This window comes from Rhinolophus hipposideros (assembly GCF_964194185.1).
Source record: "Rhinolophus hipposideros genome assembly, chromosome: 17".
Taxonomy (NCBI): Eukaryota; Metazoa; Chordata; class Mammalia; order Chiroptera; family Rhinolophidae; genus Rhinolophus; species Rhinolophus hipposideros.
This window is the reverse complement of record NC_138063.1, coordinates 8356069-8380057: the sequence shown is the minus strand read 5'-3', so window position 1 is coordinate 8380057 and position 23989 is coordinate 8356069. Positions and strand designations below refer to the sequence as shown.

At 35.7% G+C, this 23989-nt stretch overlaps 1 protein-coding gene across 4 annotated transcripts in view; it reads left to right on the top strand.

The window, feature by feature from the left end:
• The window catches only part of CDH7 (cadherin 7), a 130194-nt gene that overhangs the window by 95381 nt on the left and 10824 nt on the right, over positions 1-23989 (top strand). For all 4 annotated transcript variants that reach the window (XM_081078197.1, XM_081078196.1, XM_081078195.1 and 1 more), the window contains exons 8-11: positions 1370-1506; positions 2516-2637; positions 3307-3424; positions 5814-6065. In XM_081078197.1, coding sequence (XP_080934323.1) covers positions 1370-1506; positions 2516-2637; positions 3307-3424; positions 5814-6065 — 629 coding nt within the window. The remainder of the gene's footprint in view (positions 1-1369; positions 1507-2515; positions 2638-3306; positions 3425-5813; positions 6066-23989) is intronic.

Sequence of the window (23989 nt, the reverse complement as noted above, 5' to 3'; positions counted from 1 at the left end):
CACTCCTGTGCATAGATCCTTTCCTCCTTACCCCTCACCCCTTCCATTGTCCACAACTGGTTAAATCCAGCCCTACGCCCTTTATGGACCTACAGACACAAAGACGAGAATGGAGTAAGACAAACAAGATGACTGGTTGCACATTAAATTAATGAGCACAAACCTCAGGGACAACCCACAATGCTTAGCTCTCCTCTTTCACGTGTGCGTGTGCATGTTGATGTCCATTCTAAAAACATTACTGCTCTCTCCTCTTCAAACTACCTTCTTCTCCATGCTGTCTCAGCTGATAACCTTGTCTTATATTCCGTCAAGAATATAGAAGCCATCAAAAATAACTTCCTTATATTCTCAACACTGAAACTCCTAGTACTGCATAGCGACAATGATGTTTGTTGGTTTATGGTTAATTTTCTAACATTTTCTGTTGCCACCTCTTTCCTTTTCATGTTTCTTCCTTTTTGTAATACAGCAGAGTTGGAAATGAATTCTATTTAATAATAGAGAACTACTACATAAGTTTAAAACATTTGCTTAACCTAAATAGGGTGTGTAATTGTTTATCTTTTTTTTTTCTTTTATTTACTTACTTCTTTACAAATGAATGCCATTATTTCACCCAAATGAAAAAAAATCTGAGTGGAATCTGAAGTTACTCATTTCTGTTGGAAGAATGAATTTTCTGTATTGGAACAAATGATTACACACAATAAGAATACAAGTAGAGCAGTGGTATTTCACTAATGTTTGGAGAGTGGATATTTTCTGAAAATGTTTACCCATCAAAGTAGTCATGACACTTTAGGGGTTCAACTTTGAAACATCTACGGAACCCAAGTCAAGACCCCTGAATGAGAAATACGCACACAGAAAAAAAAGGATTAAGATCAGGTTGGTATTATCAAGACAAATGATGTTCCTAAGTATATATGAATAGTCAAGGCGTCTGTATGTTTCATTTTAGAGGGACCCATAAGCATGACCAGGGCTATTGTAAATGGTTTTTAGAAGCCGAAATAATAATAATAATAATAATAATAATAATAATAATAAATGAATTATTTGAAGTTTATAATGGCATTTTCAAAGCTACTGTGACAATCACTGTACAGTGGTGTTTATTTTGTACCATCTGACAGAAAAGCAAAGAGATTTCTGACAAGCAGGTTAAGAACCAACCATAATGTTAGTGAAGTTTTAAACTAAGCACGCATTTATGTCACTAATATGACAGTGAACGGGATTTGGAGTCAACGGGATTTGGTCACTGGCTGTGCAATTAATGAAATAAATTTTGCAAATCATAATCAAACATAAATGTTGAAGGTGCTTTGTTTGTTTGTTTTTGGGTTTTTTTATGTTCGATTAGGTATTCAATTGACAGAAACACAGACTTGGAAAGATACTTCAATATCGATGCCAACAGCGGAGTTATCACAACTGCCAAATCATTGGATCGGGAGACAAATGCTGTGCATAACATCACAGTCCTTGCAATGGAGAGCCGTAAGTTGTAAGGTTTAAAATTCAATTAGGATGGGTGACATTGAGCATGGAGAATGGGTTGTCATGAAGTTATAGTTTCAACTTGAAGTATGCTAGGTGCTTATTTCAATTGAACAGAAACTTGAAAATCCATAATTTTAAGATGTGAATTATATTAATATGTATTGATTCTATATGCTGATACTTACAAAGTTAATAAAAAGAGATGACTACTATAAGATAATGGGTCTGAATTACCTTCAGAAGCTTCTTCTTGTTTTGTGGTCCTATTTCATATGCTGCATTTATGCTGACATGGAGTTGGTGAAATAGCTGACAAAAATTAGTATATAAATTGATTTCTGAGACACCCAGATTTGCATATTTTGATATTGAACTAATTTTAGTTCCTAATAAGAAAAGTATTTAAAGAACAATTATAATACATTGCTATATACTAGGGGTGCCAAAGAACTGTACACATGACTTGTGTTTATCTTTTGTTATTGGTATATATTATTACAATTTTAATACAGTTTTTTTTTTCCTTTCTTAAAATGTGTATACATTTTTTGGCACCCTCTGTGTATTATATACATATATAGTATATGCACATATATAATATGTATACTTTTTATGTATATCCATACACATAGGAGCTCTAGTATCAAATAATATTGAAATGCATGATTTATTGTTCATTCTTTTGACAATTTTCTTATCAGGGACTAAAGAAATACTATCTATATCTATATCTCTGTCTAGATATGTTTTTATGGCATATGGATCAGATTTTCTGTAGTACCCTTTGAAGTCTACAGTGTTATTTATGATTGTGGATTTTATTTGAGGACTAGCCCTTATTAGAATTATGCTTGGAATAGGCAAACCATTTTGTTTTTAATATGTTTCCTGAATAAAAGGAAACATATATTAAAAAGTTTGACTAGAAGTAGTTCTACTAGTAAAAGGCAGTGGAATAACAGCATTACTCTGAGAATAAATGACAAAAGCTTTTCCTCCTGATTAGAGAATCCATCTCAAGTAGGAAGAGGCTATGTGGCTATCACCATCCTGGACATCAATGACAATGCCCCTGAGTTTGCAATGGACTATGAAACCACTGTGTGTGAGAATGCCCAGCCAGGGCAGGTAAGAAACTTCAAAACACCGCGCTCCTCATTTCTGACTGCCTTAAAAAGCACCAGCAGCAGCTGCCTTTGAAATTCTGCCAGCTTTAAGATAAAATATAATCAGCGTGTTTCAGCAAAACTAACACTTTGATGTGGAACATAAACTAATATTAAAGGAACTTTCAAATTCTGGTTTAATTGGGATGATGAAAATTCCTCAAGAAGAAAGGTAAACATTGTAAAAGCTAGGGCAATTGGTTAAAGGCTTAACCTCCTTTAAAGGAGAAATACAGCATATGAAGCCTGATGGGGCTGTTTCCCCACATTACACAGCAGGACTTAAGTACCTTGAAGTTCTGAGAATTAAATGTGGTTTAATCTTGGTGTGGTTTGTGCTACACATATATTGCTCAGTGTCTTGTGATCTTTACTGAAGTGGAATAATCGATCGGCAAGCTTATTATTTCTGAGGTTCACAAAGGTAAATTCAAACATGAATTTTGAAAAGGACATGACTTGTTTTTCAGAGCCCTTTTGAGACTGGGTTCACATCAGTGTATCTGGTCCTTCCCCCAGCTCACTCAGGAAGGTGGTACTTCTTAGAAGGTGTAACATTGCCCTGTCCCGCCTTGGAAAACCTCGTAGAGCACACCAGTGTGCCCTCTTGTTTTACCTTCTCTGTCCCTAGGTTATCCAGAAAATCAGCGCTGTGGATAAAGACGAGCCATCCAATGGACACCAGTTTTATTTTAGCTTAACAACTGACATAACCAACAACCACAACTTCTCATTGAAAGATAACAAAGGTAAGGTGTTATTGTCACCAATGGAGGCAGCAGGTATAAACTCTAAACAAGTACTTTTGCTCACAGAAATGCTGATGATGGAATATCTATCTATCTATCTATCTCTCTCTATATATATACACACACACACACACACACACACACACATCAGTAAGAACATTAATTCAAGGGCAATAAGGCCCTCCAGTAATTTTTATCTATGGATTTGCTGTCATGAAGAAGAATCTGCTGCTTAAATAATTTTAGGCCTAAATCCGAATAGAGAGGAAGCCAGAACCAAATCTCTCTGTCATTTCTTCTGGACATTTTCTTCTTAATTTGCATGCTACCTTTCTATCTAAATTATCTGATCAGCTAAGGGGCAGCTAAATGCCTTCATCAAGATTATACTACATAGGTATAACCTGAGACATCAGGAAAATAATTGGACTTTACACATTTCAACCTCAATCAACATTGACTTTATATTTTCAGTAACTAATGTCAGTTATTTTTATTTTAATCTAAAAATAAAGGTAATCCATGCCAATTGTTAAAAAAACAAACCAAAAAAAAAAAAAACAATAAAAATATACCCCTGATGCAAAAAATATAAAAAAAAGAACAAAAGAATTACCTGTCATCCCAAATCCCATTTTTCTGCTGCAAAGGTGAACACACTTACCAGTTTCCTATGTGTCACTATAGAAATGATTTTACAAATACCTATAAGTAAATTCTGGTCTTGCTTAATTAGATATACATATAGGCATAGGTATATATCTATATCTATATAAAATGATAGACACATAGACAGTATATAGATAATTATAAGATCTTTTAAAGTAACTGTGATTAGTTCTCCTATGTGTCATCATCCGTACCACCATTTTCAGGACATAATTGAAAGATTTCTCTAAGTCAAGTCCAGAGCTCCCTAGCCTGGAAGGAAAACATGAAGGAATAGGAAGAATGTCAGTTCTTACAGTGGTTTCCATCTCAGGAAGCATATACAAACATAAAGAATATTATGATCTCTTTCCCGAACACAAGGTTCTCTTCTCACCTATTGGGCATTCCAGCATGTGTTCTTCAATTCACTGTGTGTGTGTGTGATTTGATGTCAGCCATGTTAAATTACTAATAAGCAACTTCGAAAAAACTTTGTATGTCAAATCATAAACATTTATAACATCTGAGTGGTTGTGAGGCAGAGACGTAGATGTATGTTGGCATGTGCATGTGTGCTATTGTTTACTGTATAGAAACATACCAAACAATATCTTTTAACAACTCCATGTGTAGTATTTTTTTAATGAATGCTTCTCAGATTCATCCATTTTAAAAGAAAAAATGTGTTTACATAAAAGCCTACCAGATGGAATCTGAAAATCAAAGTTTTATTCCTGCCACGTTTTTAATTGCAGGCTGTATGTTTTCTGCAGTCTCATGGAAGCTTGCTGTTTTGTGCTGTTTGGGAGAGATTTCAGCTTTCTCTTCCATTAAAATCTTATTAATTCTTTTATGGTAACAAAAAAGGATAAATATCTTTTTGACAGCTTGGAAAGGAAATATATATTAAAGCCCACTAGATGAACCTGTGGTCCCAGTTTTCCTTTATTTTGATTAATACTGTAAATTTAAAGAATCACGTAAATTCCTAATTAGTTAATTAAGGCAAGTTAGTTGGATAAATTGCTAGCAGATAAAAAAAAATCTATTTCAGATATGGAAACCACAGTCTTGTGATACAGACTTATGATTACTGTTAAATGTTTCATAATTACTATGATTGTTTAGATGAAACAAAATATTGAATATAAATTAGACACAAATGACACATTTTATCACTGACAAAACGTTTATGTACATGAGGTTTTGGTAACGACATATACCAATATGGATTTTTTTTAGAACTATACAATAATTCTCGAATAACTGTGCATACTCAATTCAAATAAAGCGAGAGTGGCTTATTTCACTTATTTCTCTATCGGGCCTGGAATGTGTCCAAGAAAGGATAGATTGGGAATTTCATTTGTGCTAGTTGGTGATGCTCTAAAAATACTTAACCTGTTAATGTTTATCATCCTAAGTGTATGGCTTGAAATTTAAGATAAGTAAAAGGGTGTATGTACTATATGTATTGTTTACAAAGTTGCAGTTAATATAATAAGTAACGCATAAACATTTTCATATTTAGTTTTAGTTTATAACTGTTTCTTTGATTATAACTGTATAGAGTGACAATTAGACTAAAATGTATTAAAATGAACCAATATTGGGAAATATGGCCCTTGGTCAAAAGAAACTAAACAGAGTGACTGAAATGAGATGAAGTTGGCAGGACGGATCCCATCAGAAATCGTGTGTTATAACTTTTGTTATAACTTTGCTTTCCTTCTCCAAGACAACACGGCCTCGATTCTCACCAGGAGAAATGGCTTTAGGAGGCAGGAGCAATCTGTCTACTATCTGCCCATCTTCATCGTAGACAGTGGGTCTCCTTCACTCAGCAGCACCAACACCCTCACCATTCGCGTGTGTGACTGTGACGCAGAGGGCGTAGCCCAGACCTGCAACGCCGAGGCCTATGTGCTGCCCGCCGGCCTCAGCACCGGAGCCCTGATTGCCATCCTTGCCTGTGTCCTGACCTTACTAGGTAGGTCCTGTTCTCAGTGCTTGCACTGTAAGAACAATCACAATAACCGAACGTCATGACATCTCTCTTTTCTGTGCCTGTTGGCACCTGTTCGACAACATATACATATATTCTATTGGATGGTATTTTGTGCACTGAGCAACGCAGGATTTCTAGCTACACTTTCCAGTAGTATATTTAAAATATAACTCAGAAAAAAAAAACAAAATATCAGTATTATTTTTAAAACAACAGTGAAGATAAATGGGTTACGTTTAAAATTGTCTTCAGGTTTTGTTGTTTGTCTGTTTGATTTACCATATCCAAGCTGTTTGCCATCGAATATTCTGCAGAGGAGGAATAGTACACAGAATCTTTTCTATGTTGTTTTGATAATATGCTTATTTTAGAAATCATACTTTATGTCCTACCTCTTTTCAGAAGAGATTTAAGGTGGATTTTATCTTTTTTTTTTTTTTGCAAATTTTAAAAGATTGCAATTTCAGCAATACCAAAGTCCTAACTTCCAAAGAAGAGCTAACATATTTAATGGTACTCTCCCGTGATTATTACGTGGTGAAATTAGATTTATAACTCATATTAGAATTGACATTTTGTAAGAGATTATGCAGCATCCTTTTAAAAATTGGGAGACATCCATCGTGGGCATTGGGTAGTGGGTTAATTCCATAGCTGCATTCCCCTTCCCTGTGTAACTTCCTGCAACAAGGGAGGCAAGCATTTAATGCTGCATCTGAGACTGTACCATGCCTTTACTTGGGGTTTCATTACAGTTTGTAAATTCATGTATAATATAGTTTTGTAAAAGCGGAGTTTAGCAATGGGAGTCATCATGGTGCAATGTTTAGAAGCAAGACTTATGGAGTTAGGTAAACGTACCTTTTATTAGTGACTCCAGCCTGAACTGGTTTTTCACCAGGGGACCATTCTTCTGAGGCTGGCTTCTTTACCTAAAAGGGGGAAATCATAGAACTAGACTTGTAAGGTTGTTGTGAAAATTAAATGAGCTAATTCATGTGCCTACCATATTATGAACGTTTCATAAATTTTAAGTGCTATTGATGAAGCAGGTTTTCAACCTATTAAGCAAGATAAGCCTTACTAATACAGTGTAAAGGATCTCATTAAAAAAATGGAAGTTATTATCTTCAATAACTTTAGCTAATCAAATAAATCTAAAAGGGAATAACATATTTTTTTCATAGAGCTTCACACAGGTGGCAGAAATTCATTAGAAATGGCAAGTAATTCCCAGTTATTGTCTGATTAGAACATGAGGGGCTAGAATAAATTTTGAAAAAGATGGAACCATTTCAAATTACTTTTTATTGCTCTGCCAGGTTCCAAAACATAATAGTAAAGATGTAAATTGCATATTCATTTTGTAGTAGCTGAATAACCTAGATAAAAAGATAAAGATTTTTCTTACTATTAAGAATGACAATGTCTTTAGCTCAGAGTCAGAAAATAAAAATTAAAAAATGAGGGGATAGGTGGATGGTGTGAGGATGACTCTTTTTAAGCTTAACTTGACCAGTTCATCATAGAAAATTTAGATTATACTGCACTTCAAAGGAGTAAGATAAAATTGTACTCCCCAGAATTTAATCTTACCCAACAGTTAATTAACTTGTGATTTTTTTTTTTTTTGAGAGGCTGTCTATTTAATGAAGCCTGCCTTATTTTTACAGAATATTTTCACCTGTGACTTCGAGTCTTTGCAATTTAGGTTGCTTGATGATTCTACTTAGTTAAGACTCATTACCTAGCAGTTACTGCAAGTAAGGGAAATAGTTTTACTAGATTTCAGTCTTACGTGTGATATGTGAGTGAGCGTGTGTGTATGTATAAGTATGTATATCAGGGTAAGATTATAGATTTGGGGAATTTTGTCAAAATTTAGTTAAGTATGACTACTCTTTTAGTTAAATTTGAACATTTTCCTTAAATAGGCTCCAAATTACGAATGCTTTCTCCACTTCTAAGAATCAGATTTTTATGTCCTATGTTTTATTCAGTTTTTTTAAATTTCTGAAAGTCTACAAAAATATGTCAAAATAGTTGATTGTACTAAAACACTATTTCAAACCTGGTGTTTCTGCCTACAGCTTCTGTTTTCCTGTAGGGACTCTGCCTGGTAATCAGTATGTCCAAATGTTAGCATTTTGGTTCAGAATTGGGTCTCTTTGTGTCTCATTTCCTAGGTCTTTAGAAGCAGAAAATCAGGACTTTTTATTATCTTTTGGTTCTGTCTCCTCTATTATAGACTCTGGTTTTTCACGATAGGTGTTGAGGCCAATGGGCCTGAGTACTCAGAGGGGGTGCTGACACATGCACAGCGAGGTGTGAAACTTGACTTCTAGTGCACAAATGACTCTTTCTTTACAACACCTCAGAAGTGGTGCGGATCCTATTTCTAGACACTAGGTATAATGATTTGATAACTCAAACATTTTCAGGCTTCTGAACAAATATTGCTAGAAAGATGCCAGGCGAAGAGCTGGGAATGGTGAAGAAGAACTTGAGAATCAAGTTCAATTTAAGGATGAAACTAGAAAAGGGTCTGGGCTTTATACTTGTAAGACAAGCATGCTTTACTGCATGCCGAGTTTGTGTTCCAGGGATGTGACAAATTATAGCTACTTGTAATATGACAGAAGGGGAGGCACTGACGTTCCCAGAATGCGAGTGCTGGGAGGTAGCACAGAAATCAATCCATCCCCAACCTCTGCAGTTTTCACTGGGTGAGGAAAAGGTACAGTCAGATTCAAAAATTTCCAGGAGTTCACAGAACAAGTTAGTGGCCATTAAGGCAAATGCGTGTGATTCTAGGTCTCCTTATCCTCAGTTCCTGCTCTTAGCTACAGAGGCTCTTTCACTACGAAGGGAATTCACCTTGAAAATATAAAAAAAATGTTGTACACATGTAGTCCTGTCTCAAGATTTGAAACCCATGATATCTGAAGTTGGATTTGTGAGTCTCACCTATATCTGTGTTCTTCTAACTTTATGGGTGATATCTTTTGATTTCTCTCTCATTCTCATTCCTGCTCTCACCCTCTGTCTCTAATGTACTTGTCTCTAATGTACTTGTATCTGAATTCTTAAATGAAAGAGATGATCCAGAATGAGAGGACATGGTTTCCTTTATTTATAGCGAGTACGACTTGAAAGGGAGATATTAGCATCATATTCAAGGTTCGTGAAAAAGGTGATCAATCAGATGCCTCAATTACTTTTCATGTATAAAAATGTCATTGATTTTTGGCAAGATACTCTAGTGTTGTAATGCTTGAATATGTATTTTGCTCCAACTCCAATTTCATTATTCATTTTTACCACAGTTTAATAATTATTGATATATAATGCAGTTATTTTTCAACCAGGCTGAAAGCATTTAAAAAAAATTCTATGAATGACTGGTACGTTAAATTATTACATCAGTGGATTTTGAGAAATAATCAGAAAGAATTTCATTTGGTTTATAATATGGTTTTACTGTTAAACATTATGCCTTTATTCAGAGAATATTACAGCTAGATTCTTCTGTTAGTACAGAAAAACAAGCTTTTATCCTGCTCACTAAAACTGTCATATAATTTATTATATGAAGTTTTGGTTTTTTTCTCTAGTTGGACCTTTAGGTGCAAGTAACTGAAGTCCCATAGCATTTCCTCCAACTCTTGGCTCTTCAGACACAATCGGAATGAGTTAGACTGGCCCAGCTTCAGGTTAAATAAGGCATTTGTGGGAATCACTGTTTATTACATGGAATTCACGTTCTTGCAGAGTGACCAGGATGGCCAGCTTGACATTTTGCTGTCATATATCTTTTCACTTTTCTTCCCTGATCAACCAAAGGCTAAACAATATTTTCTTTCCTGTTATTGTGGCCATTTATGATTTTATTCAACAAGAAAACATTTCCTGGTTATATAAGTGATAGTATTACATAAGTAAATACTTAGGTAACATATTAGATTGCTGAGAAAAAATGATGACACTGTAAAAGATTGATCACCATTGTAATGTATAACAATAGCACATATTTCCATAGCAGTCCTAGTGATGATAAACAGCAGATGACAGTGGCTAATTTATGGTAGCAAATGTGTTCCTGTTTCAAACAAGTGCGAGCATAGTAAAATTAATTTACATTTAATGAGCTTGTACTTACTGAGTGCTAGACATTAGTCAAGTGCTTCACAAGCATTATCTAATTTAATTCTAATAACACATTTCCTAGGCAAGTATTACTAAGTGGTATCATTATGCCCACTTTTTATATGAGGAAACTGCAAATTAGAGAAAACATGCAGTTATCGGGTGTCAGAGCCAGAATCCAGACACAGACGAGTCTGCCTTCTGGAAGCCCTTTCCAAGGGATTTCCCCCTATGTGTTTTGCAGTATGAAACCCTGTGTGTCTCTGGAAATGCCCGTGGGTCTGTGGGGATTGCAGCCCAGGCACTGACCAATGAGAGGCCACAGTATCTTTGATCGGTTTCCCACACAGGCTTTCCCACTTCTTTGGTTAACTCTGAGTGCCTAACTTAAAGGATCCTCCGATTTCTTCCAACCTTGATAGAATTGTCTGTGTTGAATTTGAGATCATACTTCGGTACAACTGAAATATAATATTCCAATTAACTTTGTGCATAAAATCGTCATTGTACCTATGTCATTTTTTCTCTATTTTTCTTGATACTCATGAAATGATTCTAACTCGCTCATATAATGCAGAGGAACTTTCTGATACTTGTTTAGGGGAACGGGTAGGACAATTCCTGTTGTGATTAAACGTTTCCCTGTCTTGAGACAAGGAAAACACTATCTCCTTTGTGCAGATGATTAACGAGTCTCTGGTTAAGATCCTTCTGGGGAGATATGGGTAGATATCTCATTGGGATTTTGATTTGCATTTCCCCAGGTGATTAGTGACATAGACCATCTTTTCATATGCCTGCTGACTATCTGACTGTATCTTTTTGGAGAATGTCTGTTCATGTCCTATGCCAATTTTTTAATTGGATTTTTTATGTTGTATAAGTTCTTTATATTTTGAATATTAACCCCATCTTAGCTACGTATATCATTGGCAAATATCTTTTTCCATTCAGTAGGTTGTCTTTTTATTTTGTAGATTTCTTTTTCACTGTGCAAAATATTTGTAATTTGTTACAGTCCCAGTGTTTATTTTTTGTCTTTAATGCCCTATCCTGAGGAGACATAATCAGAAAATATTAGTAAGACTGATAAAGAGTTTACTGCCTATGGTTTCTTCTATAATAATATGGTTTCGGTTTTCACATTCAAGTCGGTTTTTGCATTTTGAGTTTAATTTTACATATAATGTAAGAAAGTGATCCACCTTTAGAAAGTGATTTTGCATGTATCTGTCCAGTTTTCCCAACATCATTTTTTGAAGAGACTGTCTTTTCCCCATTGCATATCCCTGTCTTCTTTGCCATAGACTTATCATATAAGTGTGGGTTAATTTCTGGGCTTTCTGTTTTGTTTCATTGATCTATAAATCTGTTTTTGTGCCAGTACCATGTTGTGTTGATTACTATGGCTTTATAGTGTAGTTTGAAATCAATAAGCGTGATACCCCAAGCTTTGTTCTTCTTTCTCAAGATTGCTTTGGCTATTCCGTGTTGTTGTTTTTTTGTTTATTTGTTTGTTTGTTTTGTTTTTTTATGTGGTTCCATATAAATTTTAGGATCATTTATTCTAGCTGGATGAAAAATGCCCTTGGTATCTTGATGGAGATTGCATTGAGTCTGTAGATTGCTTTAGGTAGTATGAACATTGTAACAATATTACTTCAATCAATCCTTTTATTTATTTGTATTGTCTTTAGTATTTTTCATCAATGTGTTATAGTTTTCAGAATATAGGTCTTTTCCTTCCTTGGTTAAATTTATTCCCCAGTATTTATTTATGCAATTATAAATGGTATTGTTTTCTTAACTTATCTTTCTGATAATTTATTATTAGTGTATAGAAATGGCACTGATTTCTATATATTAATTTTGTATCCTACAACTTGCCTGAATTCATTATTTCTAATAATTTTTGGTGGAGTCTTTAGGGTTTTCTCTATATAATATCATGTTATCTGTGAATTGTTACAGTTTTACCTCTTTCTTTCCAATTAGGATGCCTTTTATGTCTTTTTCTTGTCTGATTTCTGTGGCTAGAACATCCAATGCTAGTTTGAATAAAAGTGGTGAGAGTGGGCACCCTTGTCTTATACCTGATATTAGGGTGGAGTTGACCCTCAGGTCAACTGGCTCTGAGGACTTTTACTATATCTTGTGAATGATCTGGTGTGTAGAGTTGGCCCCATGGAGTAAAATTGGTTTGGAGGGGCTTTGGTGCTGACCCAGGCCAACTGTCAGGTGTGCAGTGTGTTGAGATGCTTGGGTGAGATTTCTAATGCAGACTAAAGCCAGCACCAAATATGTTAGATCTTGACCCTCTCAGGAGGGGCTCTTGTACAGGCCAAGGCTGGCTGCCACTGGTGCCAGGCTTAGGGCTGCTTGGTAGTAGCTCTGATGCAAGCCAAGGCTGGTAACTGCTTGTGCTGGGCTTGGAGCTACTTGGTATTACCTGTGATGCAAGTTGAATCAGGTCACCACTTGTACAGGGCTTGGGGTTGTGTGGGAAATGTTACTATTAATATGTAAGCGGAGGCTAGGTACCAGGTTTGGCAAGTCTGGAGCCACTTGGGGAAGGCTTTGGCTGGCAGCATTTCAGTGCAATGATGAGGCAGGGCGAAAAGTGTTATCCAGGTTAATGGAGAGTGACTGATTTGTCACCCGTCTGTGCTGAGCCAGACAGGTGGAAGTAGAACACAACAGAAGAAGGAACAGTTGTGATTGCCAGGGCTTCCGTCTCCAGAGAGTCTTTGCACAAATTACTGCCCTTCCAGCCTTTGCCCAAAGGTTAGCCTATTTAATTCCACCCGTAGGACCCAAGAGATTCTCAAATTGCTACCTTCATGATGGAGCTTGGTGTGAATGAGTTTATGTGCAAGCCCTTTAATAGTTGTGTCTCTTGTCTCCCACAGCCCTTTATCTCTCTCGGACACAGCTTCTACTGGTTTTCAAAGCCAGATACTGTGGGGATTCCTCTTCCCACACACACACCATGGGCGAGGGAGTCTGTTGTGGGGCTCAGGAGGGATAGACCTCCCATTTCTGAATTGCCATACTGCAGGTTTGGGACCTGACCAGCCCTGTCCCTTCTACTTGACATGGCTTCTTCTTTATATGTTTAGTTATAGAAATTCTGTTCAGCTAGTCTTCGGGTGGTTCTCCCTGATTTTTTGCTCTATATTTAGTTGTAATTTTGGTATGTCCGTGACTGCAGGTGAGCTCATTGTCTATGTACTCTGCAATCTTGACCCAGTCCTCTGAGCATTATTTTATCATTATATACATTGCACTTCATAACATGCAGATCTGATACGTAGAAGGCATACTGTACCTGCATGCTGAAGGCACCCATGACCACTTTCAATGTCATCATTAGTGGAAAAGAACATTTGATTTTATTTTTGCCATTATCCACAAGTAGTATCTCTATTGGACCCTGATCTTCCAATTTCCTAAGATTACACGGTTTTAAGACATTTTTCTGAGTTTGAGCCTATCTGTTTAATTTTTATACAAAATGGATATGGCACAGGTTAAAAGTTTTTAAATTATATTTTCAGGTTAATGGCCCTCGAACTACGTAAAGGCTCAAGACAAAAATAATGAAAACATGTAAAGTTTAGAATCTGTTTTAATATAGAGAAAATATTGCAGTAGAGATTTCAAGGATACTTCATTTGTTAAAATTTATCTCAGTCACACGCTTGGATTTTATTAGTTACACATATTTACTTATCCTTGTGACTATAATATATTAGCTTCATATGTAAAAATTCAAATGTTGGCCTTCGATTACTAGAGATTTGCATATATCTGTAATTCTATAACACATAGATCCAGACTAAATGAAAAGTTGACTTCTCTCATCCTTTAGATTTAAGCTTCAATGTTAACCTCCAGTGACATCCTTTTGTGATCACAGCTAGATTGAACTAGAACCCCTACGTTTTTCTTACCCTTGCACTTTTCAAAACATAAATTATTTCTTGAAACATTTCATATACATCAAATGTAGTTACATAAAATCCACATGTTTCTCATAGCTCACAAAGCAAGACATATCCTGATACCTGTTCACCTCTCAAAGATATCAGGCTATATGAGGCTTTATTCACAAATTAGGAAGAACCACATTGTCTTTCCGTGAGTTTCAGACATGCCACCCTGTTCCTGAAACATTCTTCCTCCATCCCTTTACCTATCGGGCTCATATTATCCTTTATGCCACACTTTCGGTGGTATCTTCTCAGAGGGAATATTACCACACTGATTAATAATGTAATATTATACATTATATAATATAATTATATAGTATAATTATAATTATATATAATTAAATATATATAATTATATGTAATTATAATTATATATATTATAATATAATATAATATAATATAATATAATATAATATAATATAATATAACATAATATAATATAATAATAACCCACTCATTAAATTACATACCCTTCACACCATGATTCTTTTTTCTTCTTAAAATTAGTTTATTGGGGTGACAATTGCTAGTAAAATTACATAGATTTCAGGTGTATGCTTCTGTAATACATTATCTATATCTCACATTGTGTGTTTACCACCCAGAGTCAGTTCTCTTTCCATCACCATATATTAGACCCCGTTCACCCACTTCCAGAGTCCCACTCCTCCCTCCCCCCTTACCCTCTGGTAACCTCTAAACTATTATCTATGTGTGTGAGTTTTTGTTCTTTCAGTTGTTTGTCTTGTTCTTCTGTTTGCAGTTTATATAACACATACCAGTGAAATCATAGGGTTCTCTGCTTTTTCTGTCTGACGTATTTCACTTAGCATTATATTCTCAAGATCCATCCATGTTGTCACAAATGCTCCTGTATCATCTTTCCTTAACACCGAATAGTATTCCATTGTGTATATATACCACAACTTCTTTATCCATTCATCTATCGAAGGACGTTTTGGTTGATTCCATGTCTTGGCCACAGTAAACAAAGCTGCAATGAACATTGGAGTACACGTGTCTTTATAGAGAAATGTTTTCAGATTTTTTGGGTAGATACCCAGGAGAGCGATTGCTGGGTCATATGGTAATTCTATTCGTAATTTCTTGAGGAACCTCCACACTGCCTTCCATAGCGGCTGCACCAGTCCGCATTCCCACCAACAGTGTCTGAGGGTTCCTTTTTCTTCACAGCCTCTCCAACACTTGCTACTATTTGTCTTGTTGAAGATAGCCATTCTGACTGGGGTGAGGTGATATCTCATTGTGGATTTTATTTGCATTTCTCTGATGATTAGTGATATTCAGCATTTTTTCATATGTCTGTTTGCCATTTGTATGTCCTCTTTGGAGAAATGTCTCTTCAGATCCTCTGCCCATTTTTCAATTGGGTTGTTTGTTGTTTTTTTGTTGTTGAGTTGTATGAGTTCCTTGTATATTTTTGATATTAGTACCTTATTGGAGGCACAGTTTGCAAAAATCTTCTCCCATTCAGTTGGGGTTGCCTCTTTATTTTGTAGATGGTTTCTTTTGCTGTGCAGAAGCTTTTAAGTTTGATATAGTCCCATTTGTTTATTTTAGCTTTTACTTCCCTTTCCTTTGGAGTCAAATTCATAAAATGCTCTTTGAACCCAAGGTCCATAAGTTTAGTACCTATGTTTTCTTCTGTGCAGTTTATTTTTAGTTTCAGGTCTTATGCTTAAGTCTTTGACCCATTTTGAATTAATTTTGGTGCATGGTGACAGATAACAGTCCAGTTTCATTCTTTTTCACGTGGCTTTCCAGATCTCCCAGCACCATTTATTAAAGAGGCTGTCTTTTCTCCATTGTATGTTTTTTGCTTCTTTGTCAAAAATTATCTGTCCATATTTATGTGGATTTATTTCTGGGTTCTCAATTCTATTCCATTGGTCTATATGTCTGTTTTTCTGCCAATACCATGCTTTTTTGACTACTGTTGTCCTGTAGTACAAGCTGAAGTCTGGAATGTGATACCTCCACAATTGTTCTTTTTTCTGAGGATTGGTTTGACTGCCTGGGGTCTTTTGTGCTTCGATACAAATCTGATGATTTTTTATTCTATTTCTTTAAAAAAATGCATTGAGATTTTGATGGGGATTGCATTAAATCTGTATGTTGCTTTGGGTAATACAGCCATTTTAACTATGTTGAGTCTTCCAATCCATGAGCACGGAATGTCTTTCCATTTCTTTGGGTTTTCTTCAATTTCTTTTAAAAATGTCTTATAGTGTTCAGCATATAGGGTTCAGCATATAGGGTTTTCACATCCTTGGTTGAGTTTATTTCTGGGTATTTTATTCTTTTCGTTGCAATTGCAAAAGGAATTTTTATTATTATTATTATTATTATTATTATTATTATTATTTCTTTTCCTGAGATTTCATTGTTAGTATATAGGAATGCAATGGATTTTTGTATCTTGATTTTGTAGCCAACAACTTTACTGTATTCGTTTATTGTTTCTAATAGCTTTTTGGTGGAGTCTTTAGGATTTTCTATATATAGCATCATGTCATCTGCAAAGAGTGACAATTTAAGTTCTTCATTCCCAACTTAGATGCATTTTATTTCTTTGTCTTGCCTGATTGCTGTGGCAAAGACTTCCAACACTATGTTGAAAAGCAGAGGTGATAGGAGACAGTCCTGTCGTGTTCAAAGGGCTTCAGTTTTTCACCATTAATTATGAGATTAGCTGAGGGCTTGTCATATATGGCCTTTATTATGTTAAGGTATTTTCCTACTATACGTATTTTATTGTTTTAATCATAAATGGATGCTGTATCTTGTCGAACACTTTTTCTGCATCAATTGATATAATCATATAATTTTTGTCCTTTATTTTCTTTATGTGATGTGTCACATTGATGGATTTGCATATATTGAACCATCCTTGTGCCCCTGGGGTGAACCCCAATTGATCATGATGAATAATGTCTTTAATGTATTGTTGCATTCGATTTGCTATAATTTTGTTTAGGATTTTTCCGTCTGTAGTTTTCTTTTTTGTGTTACCCTTACCAGGTTTTAGTATCAGGCTAATGTTGGCGTCATAAAATGAGCTAGGGAGTATTTTCTCTTCTTCAATTTTTTGGAAGAGTTTGAGTAGGATTGGTATTAAATCCTGTTTGAAAGTTAGAATTCACTGGTGAAGCCATCTGGTCCCAGACTTTTGCTTTTGGGAAGGTTTCAGATGACTGATTCAATTTCCTTACTGGTGATCAGTCTATTTAGATTTTCCAGTTCTTCATGATTCAGTTTAGAAGGGTGTATGTTTCTAAGAACTTGTCCATTCCTTCTAGGTTATTGGATTTGGTGGCATGTAGTCCTTCGTAGTATTCTTGGATGATCCTTTGTATTTCTTTGGTGTCCGTGATAACTTCCCGTTTTTCATTTCTGATTTTGTTAGTGTCTTCTCTCTGCTTATCTTAGTGAGTCTAGCCAAAGGTTTGTCGATTTTATTAATCATTTCAAAGAACCAGCTCTTTGTCACATTAATATTTTTCTATTGTCTTTTTGTTCTCTATTTCACTGAGTTCTGCTCTGATTTTTATTATTTCCTTTCTTCTGCTGACCTTGGGTTTCATTTGTTTTTCTTTTTCTAGTTCTTTAAGGTGTAATGTGAGGTTATATATTTGGGATTTTTCTTGTTTCTTGAGATAGGCCTGTAATGATATAAATTTCCCTCTTAAAACTGCTTTCACTGTATCCCAAAAATTTTGGTAGGATTTATTTTCATTCTCATTTGTTTCTATGTATCTTTTGATCTCTCATCTTATTTCTTCTTTGATCTGGTCATTCTTTAAAAGTATGTTGTTTAATCTCCATGTATTTCTGGTTTTTCCAGCTTTCTTTTTGCAATCAGTATCCAATTTCAAAGCCTTGTGATCAGAGATTATGCTTGGTATGACTTCAATCTTTTTAAATTTGCTGAGGCTCGTTTTATGTCCCAATATATGGTCTACCCTTGAGCATGTTGCATGTACACTAGAAAAAAATGTATAGTCCGATGTTTTAGGATGAAATACTCTACAAATGTCAATTACGTCCATTTCATCTAATGTGTCATTTAGGGTTGCTATTTCTTTATTTTCTGTTTGGATGATCTAGCCATAGCTGCCAATGATATATTTAGGTCCCCTCCTATAATTGTGTTTTGGTCAATTTCTCCCTTTAATTCTGTTAGTAGTTGCTTGGTATATTTTGGCACTCCCTGATTGGGGGCATAAATACTGATGACTGTTATGTCTTCTTTTTGTATAGTACCTTTTATCATTATGAAATGTCCATCTTTCTCTCTTGTTACCTTTTTTATCTTGAAGTCTGTTTCATCTGTTATCGGTATGGCGACGCCTGATTTTCTCTGGGTACCATTTGCTTGGAGTGTCAATTTCCACCCTTTCACTTTGAGTCTATGTTTGTCAGTGTAGCCAAGATGTGCCTCCTGGAGGCAGCATATGGTTAGGTTTAACTTTTTTGATACAGTCTGCTACTCTGTGCCTTTTTATTGGTGAGTTCAGTCCATTTACATTTAAGGTGTTTATTGATATGTGAGGATTTCCTATCATTCTGTCTACTTTTCTGGTAAGACTGTGTCTCCATGTTTCTTTGCCTTTTTGTTGTTGTCTAGTATTCTTGTGTTGTGGTATTCTATGATTTTCCCCTTTGTTTCTTCTATTATGTTATATATTTCAGTTCTGGATTTTTATTTATTTATTTTTGAGTGGTTACCATTAAGTTTTTGTAAAAAAAAGTTTGATATTTAGAGTATTCCATTTTCTTCAGCATGCTTACTTCTCCATTCCCATATTTTGGTTCAGGCCTTTACTCTCCCCCCTTTAATGTTTTGGTTGTCACAAATTATCCCTATTGATGCTGTCTGAATAGCCTCCTTCAGTATTTCTTGTAGTGCAGGTCGTGTATTAGAAAATTCCCTTAGCTTCTGTATGTCTGGAAAGGTCTTTATTCCTTCTTCATATCTAAAGGATATCTGTATATATTATTCTTGGCTCATAATTTTTCTCTTTCAATAGTTTGAATATTTGTTTGCACTCCCTCCTAGCTTGTAGAGTTTCTGCTGGAAAGTCTGATGATATTCTGATAGGCTTTCCATTCTAGGTTACCATCTTCTTTTCCCTGGCTGCCTTAGGATTCTTTCATTGCCGTGATTTTTGACAGCATCAATACAATGTGCTTTGGAGAAGGCCTGTTGGAGTTGAGGTAATTAGGTGTTCTATTTACTTCTTAGATTCGAGGATCTAGTTCTTTCCACAAGTTTGGGAAGTTCTCATTGACTGTTTGAATATACTCTATGTTCCCCTCTCTCTTTCTTGTCCTTCTTTTATGCCCATTATTCTTATATTGCTCTTTCTGAAGGAGTCCGAAAGTTCTTGTAGCGTTTTTTCATTTCTTTTAAGTCTCAAGTCTCTTTCTTCCTCCATCTGCGTCATTTCCAGATTTCTATCTTCGATGTCACTGATTCTTTCCTCCATCTGGTCAACTCTACTACCTAAGCTGGCTATTACATTCTTCATTTCTTTTATTGAGTTCTTAATTTCCAGAAATTCTATTTGGTTCTTTTTTAAAATTTCAATCTCTTTGGTAAAATGTTCATTTGTTTCTTTGATTGTGTTTCTGAGTTCATTAAACTGCCTGTCTGTGTTTTCCTGCATCTCATTGAGTTTTTTAAGAACTGCAATCTTGAATTCTCTGTCATTTAAGTCACATATTTCCACATTTTTAGGTTCACTTTCTGGAGACTTTTCATTTTCTTTCTGAGTTGTCTTGTTGCCTTGGTTATTCAGGGCAATTAATGATTTATTATTTCTCTTCCTAGATATCTAAAGGAGTGGGTCCTGCAACAGGTTGATAGAAAGAGGTCTTTCTCTTGTTTTCCAGTAGGTGTTGGTAGAATGTTTTATTTTTTTTCTCTGACTACAGCCTTTTATTCTCTCTCACATTGTAGTGTTATGTTTTCTCTGCACTTTTCTGCCTTCTGACACAATGTGAGGTTCCCTGGAAGGCAGGCTTCTCCTCTGTGAACAGTTCACCTGGGTCATACGGCACCACCTCCGTGGGGGGATGTGGAGAGCTTCTGAAGTTCCAAAACTCTTCCTGCACCAGATTCAGATCCTGTGTATTTCAACAGCTGTTTACTCCTGCAGGCATCTGCCCAGATAGGTGGGGACAGGGGCAAGGTGGGTTGAGAGAAGTGGCCCAGAGCAATGGTGGCGACCACCACCACAGCCAGTCCCGCTTCCACAGCTCCCTCCCCTTTGCTGTAACTAGTGGAGCTGTGAGTCCGTGTCTGTGGACCACAGTTCTAAGAACTGCATATATTCTGTTCTTTTGATCTGACACCACTACTATTCCTCTTCTAGCACTGGGCAGGTGGTGGTGGGGCGAGCTCTGGGAGGGTTGGGAGGGGGCGGCTAGTCTCAGTGCCTAAGGCTTCTGTTCTCTGCTCGTCAGTGAGGGCTTAAACCACCGTTTTCAGCCTTCTTCCGTCAGTCTTTTCTCCGAGGTCTCTGCTGTGAGCGTTGGGTTCAGCCATGCTATATGCTGCCCCCTCAGTCCTGTGGGCCATAAGCAGAGCCCTAGCAGTCTGAGTTCTTCCCTCTTCCACAGCTGCGGTAGTTCCGGAATGCTCCGGTAGCTCCGAGCACTGAGCTAGGTCTGCGTCCTGTGGCCCCATCTCCACACTTCTCCCTTCCCTCTCTGCTTGCACAATTTGCCCACCTTTAAATGATTTCAGTAGTGCGCCTCTTAGTCTTGCCGTTCTGCTCTGTGGGGAGTCCTTTGTGGAATTACAGTTGTTCAATTGTTGTAAATTCCAGGGGAGCTTTCAAGATGCTCACCTCATGCTTCATTTTTATGACATCACTTCCACACCATGATTCTTTATCATGAAACCTGCATACTTCCTTTGTGACATGTATCACAATTTGTAAATATGTTTGTTTGCATTACTCAAATATAAAATCATCTTGAAAGTAGTGATCTTAATCTCTTTTTTAAACCAATATATTCTTGGGGCTACGTATATATCATGAGGGAGGGAAATATTTTGGAATGAATCTGGAAAGAGTATTTGTCACATTCTACTGTTTATTTTATTGTTGTTGCCATATATTTTGAACCCTTTGAGAATAGGCTCAGTATGTTTATCATTATTCTATCATCCAACAAATAGAATAGATATCAAATAAATTAACTAAATCAGTAGGGAGTTATCAAAATCACATGTGAGTACATGTAAAGCTTCTTTCTTTCTGTGAACCAGCTCTATGATTGAAACTTTTATAAGACCCAAAGGAATAGAACTGAATTTTTTGACTTTATTATGGAAGTTCACAATATGTGATATTTAACAAAACTAGGTAATGCTTACTTTGTGTAGCACTATTTAAGCACTTTACAAATACTGTAAGCTCACTTAATCTTCATTATGTTACTATGGACTAGTTTCTTTGAGATAAGTTCTATTTATAATCTACATTTTGGAGAGGAGAAAACTGAGGCAGAGGGAGATAAAATACCTTGCCTAAGTAACTGATTTTTAGTAATATTTTTGCAAATCAACAGGATCAAAGAGCAAAGATTAAAAAACAGAGTTATTTATAATAAATTTGTGACATTGCACACAGATTTTTCTAGCAGATTTTTCTTTTACAGTAGGTCATATTCAGTTACATCTTATAGATAACAGTAGTAATTGTAATATAATTGCTGTTTCACAGTTCAGTATGTCATTTGGCAATAAAATTTTGTAGTGGCATTCCTTAAGACCATATGCAATTAAAATTGTTCTAGTATTCTGAATCGTTCATTTAGATCAGCTGTCCAAAAGAAATATATTGTGCTTCACAAGTGTGAATTGTGAATCACATATGTAATTTTAAATTTTCAAGGAACCTCATTAGCAAAAATAAAAAGAAATGAAATAAATGTTGACATATTTTATATAAAGCAGTATAACCAAACTATTATCATTTTAATATAAACTTAACATCTTTTTCATTTATAAAAATTAAGTCTAACATCATGTGGATATTTTATACTTAGAGCATGTCTCAATTCAGAATAGCCCACTCAGTAACCACATGTGGCTACCATATTGGATAATGAAGATTTAGGCAACTCTTTTATGACTAATAAATTTTGATTTATCATATAGACGATAGAGAAAATATTTTCTCTTGATGACGGCTAGCTCATCCTTCAAGTCTTACCTCAATGTCATCATTTTTGTGGGACTTCCTCTGAGCATCCTGGCCAGAACATACCTTCCCATACATATTTTACTAGCAAATGTTATATATCTGCATAATTATTGCATTATATAACAGTTGTTTTTTTCTTATACAGAATATTGAACTTATTAATGATCAGAGCTGCCGGCATCTCCAGTGACAATACATTGCCTGCATTTTATGTAACAAATATTTATTCAATGAATACTTACCATTAAGTATTGTTCTCTGTGCTTAAGACACATCTGTTCAGAGTAATAGCACTGCCCTAATAGGCTTAAAGTTTAAGCAAATTAGTGTTCCGTAAAAATATTGTTGGATTAAATGAAATTCAGGCTTTAACATTTTGGTTTGTGAACAATGGGTTAAACTTAAGAAAGTGATATTTAAGAGGTATACATATAAATTCTTGCAATTGGTTTTAAAATGAAAACCTTTTACAGAGCTTTAGAATGGAAAAGATGTGGCTTGTAGTAGGTTTAAATGAACCCCAGACTCAACATTGAAATACATAAAAAAATAATTAAATACATTAAAGGAAAGAGCCTTCTTTAATATAAGTAACCTTATTTAGTTTTGTACCACATTTGCCGAATTCTGTCAAGTTCTGGATACCAAGACTCAATATTGAGAATGCAGACATTCATAAGCAGAGGGGATTCAGGATGACAATGAGATATTGAGCGGAGGACTACACTACAAGTTCTTTTATAGCCAATCTGGATGACTTAAAGTGTCTGCATCTTCAAGATGATAAGACATCTGATGATAGAAGTGTAGTGGAGATAAGGGCTTCTTAATTGTAGGGGCCACTGATGCCATGGTTAACCTCTAGGAAGTTGGTTAGGAACGTAGGACTGAAATACGTTCAAGATGACTAAGTAAAAACCATGTTCCCGTTTAAATGTCTGGATATATATCTGTCACAGACCACAGTGAAAGTGAGAATAAAGGGGCCTAGTAATTTATAGTATGGCATGTGTTTTATACTTCTGTATTTTTCTCCCTCATTCATTTTAGGCAGAATGGTGTTGTTCTGGCCTGTATGCTTCTTTACGTCTGTGTGTCTCTGTGCCTTCTTACATGAATTGCATTGGGATTTCTACTGTGTGTACATACAGCCTACAAAGCCTGAGGTGCTTGGTAGCAGAGATGAGTCTTGTTAGGGTTTCACCAGGACCCAGCACTATTGCCTACACACTGGGATACTCACGAAACGTTGACTTGAATGTTATGAAACTGAGTTCTAAAACCAGAAATTTAGGTCGGTATTGTGCTTTCACTGCTACAGTAGCCTTCTTAATGCTTTTGTAACATTTACTCTTCCCCTCTTACTATCCTCGGTCCAATTAAATGATTTTTTCCAAAAAGCAAATCTGATTATATCATGTATTTCATAAAGCACGTTGGCTCTTGGGCCACAGGGTCTTCCAGGTGCTTCCATCCTCCAATTCTACCTCCTTCCTCTTTCTCTTTTCTCCAGTCACGTGGTTGACTG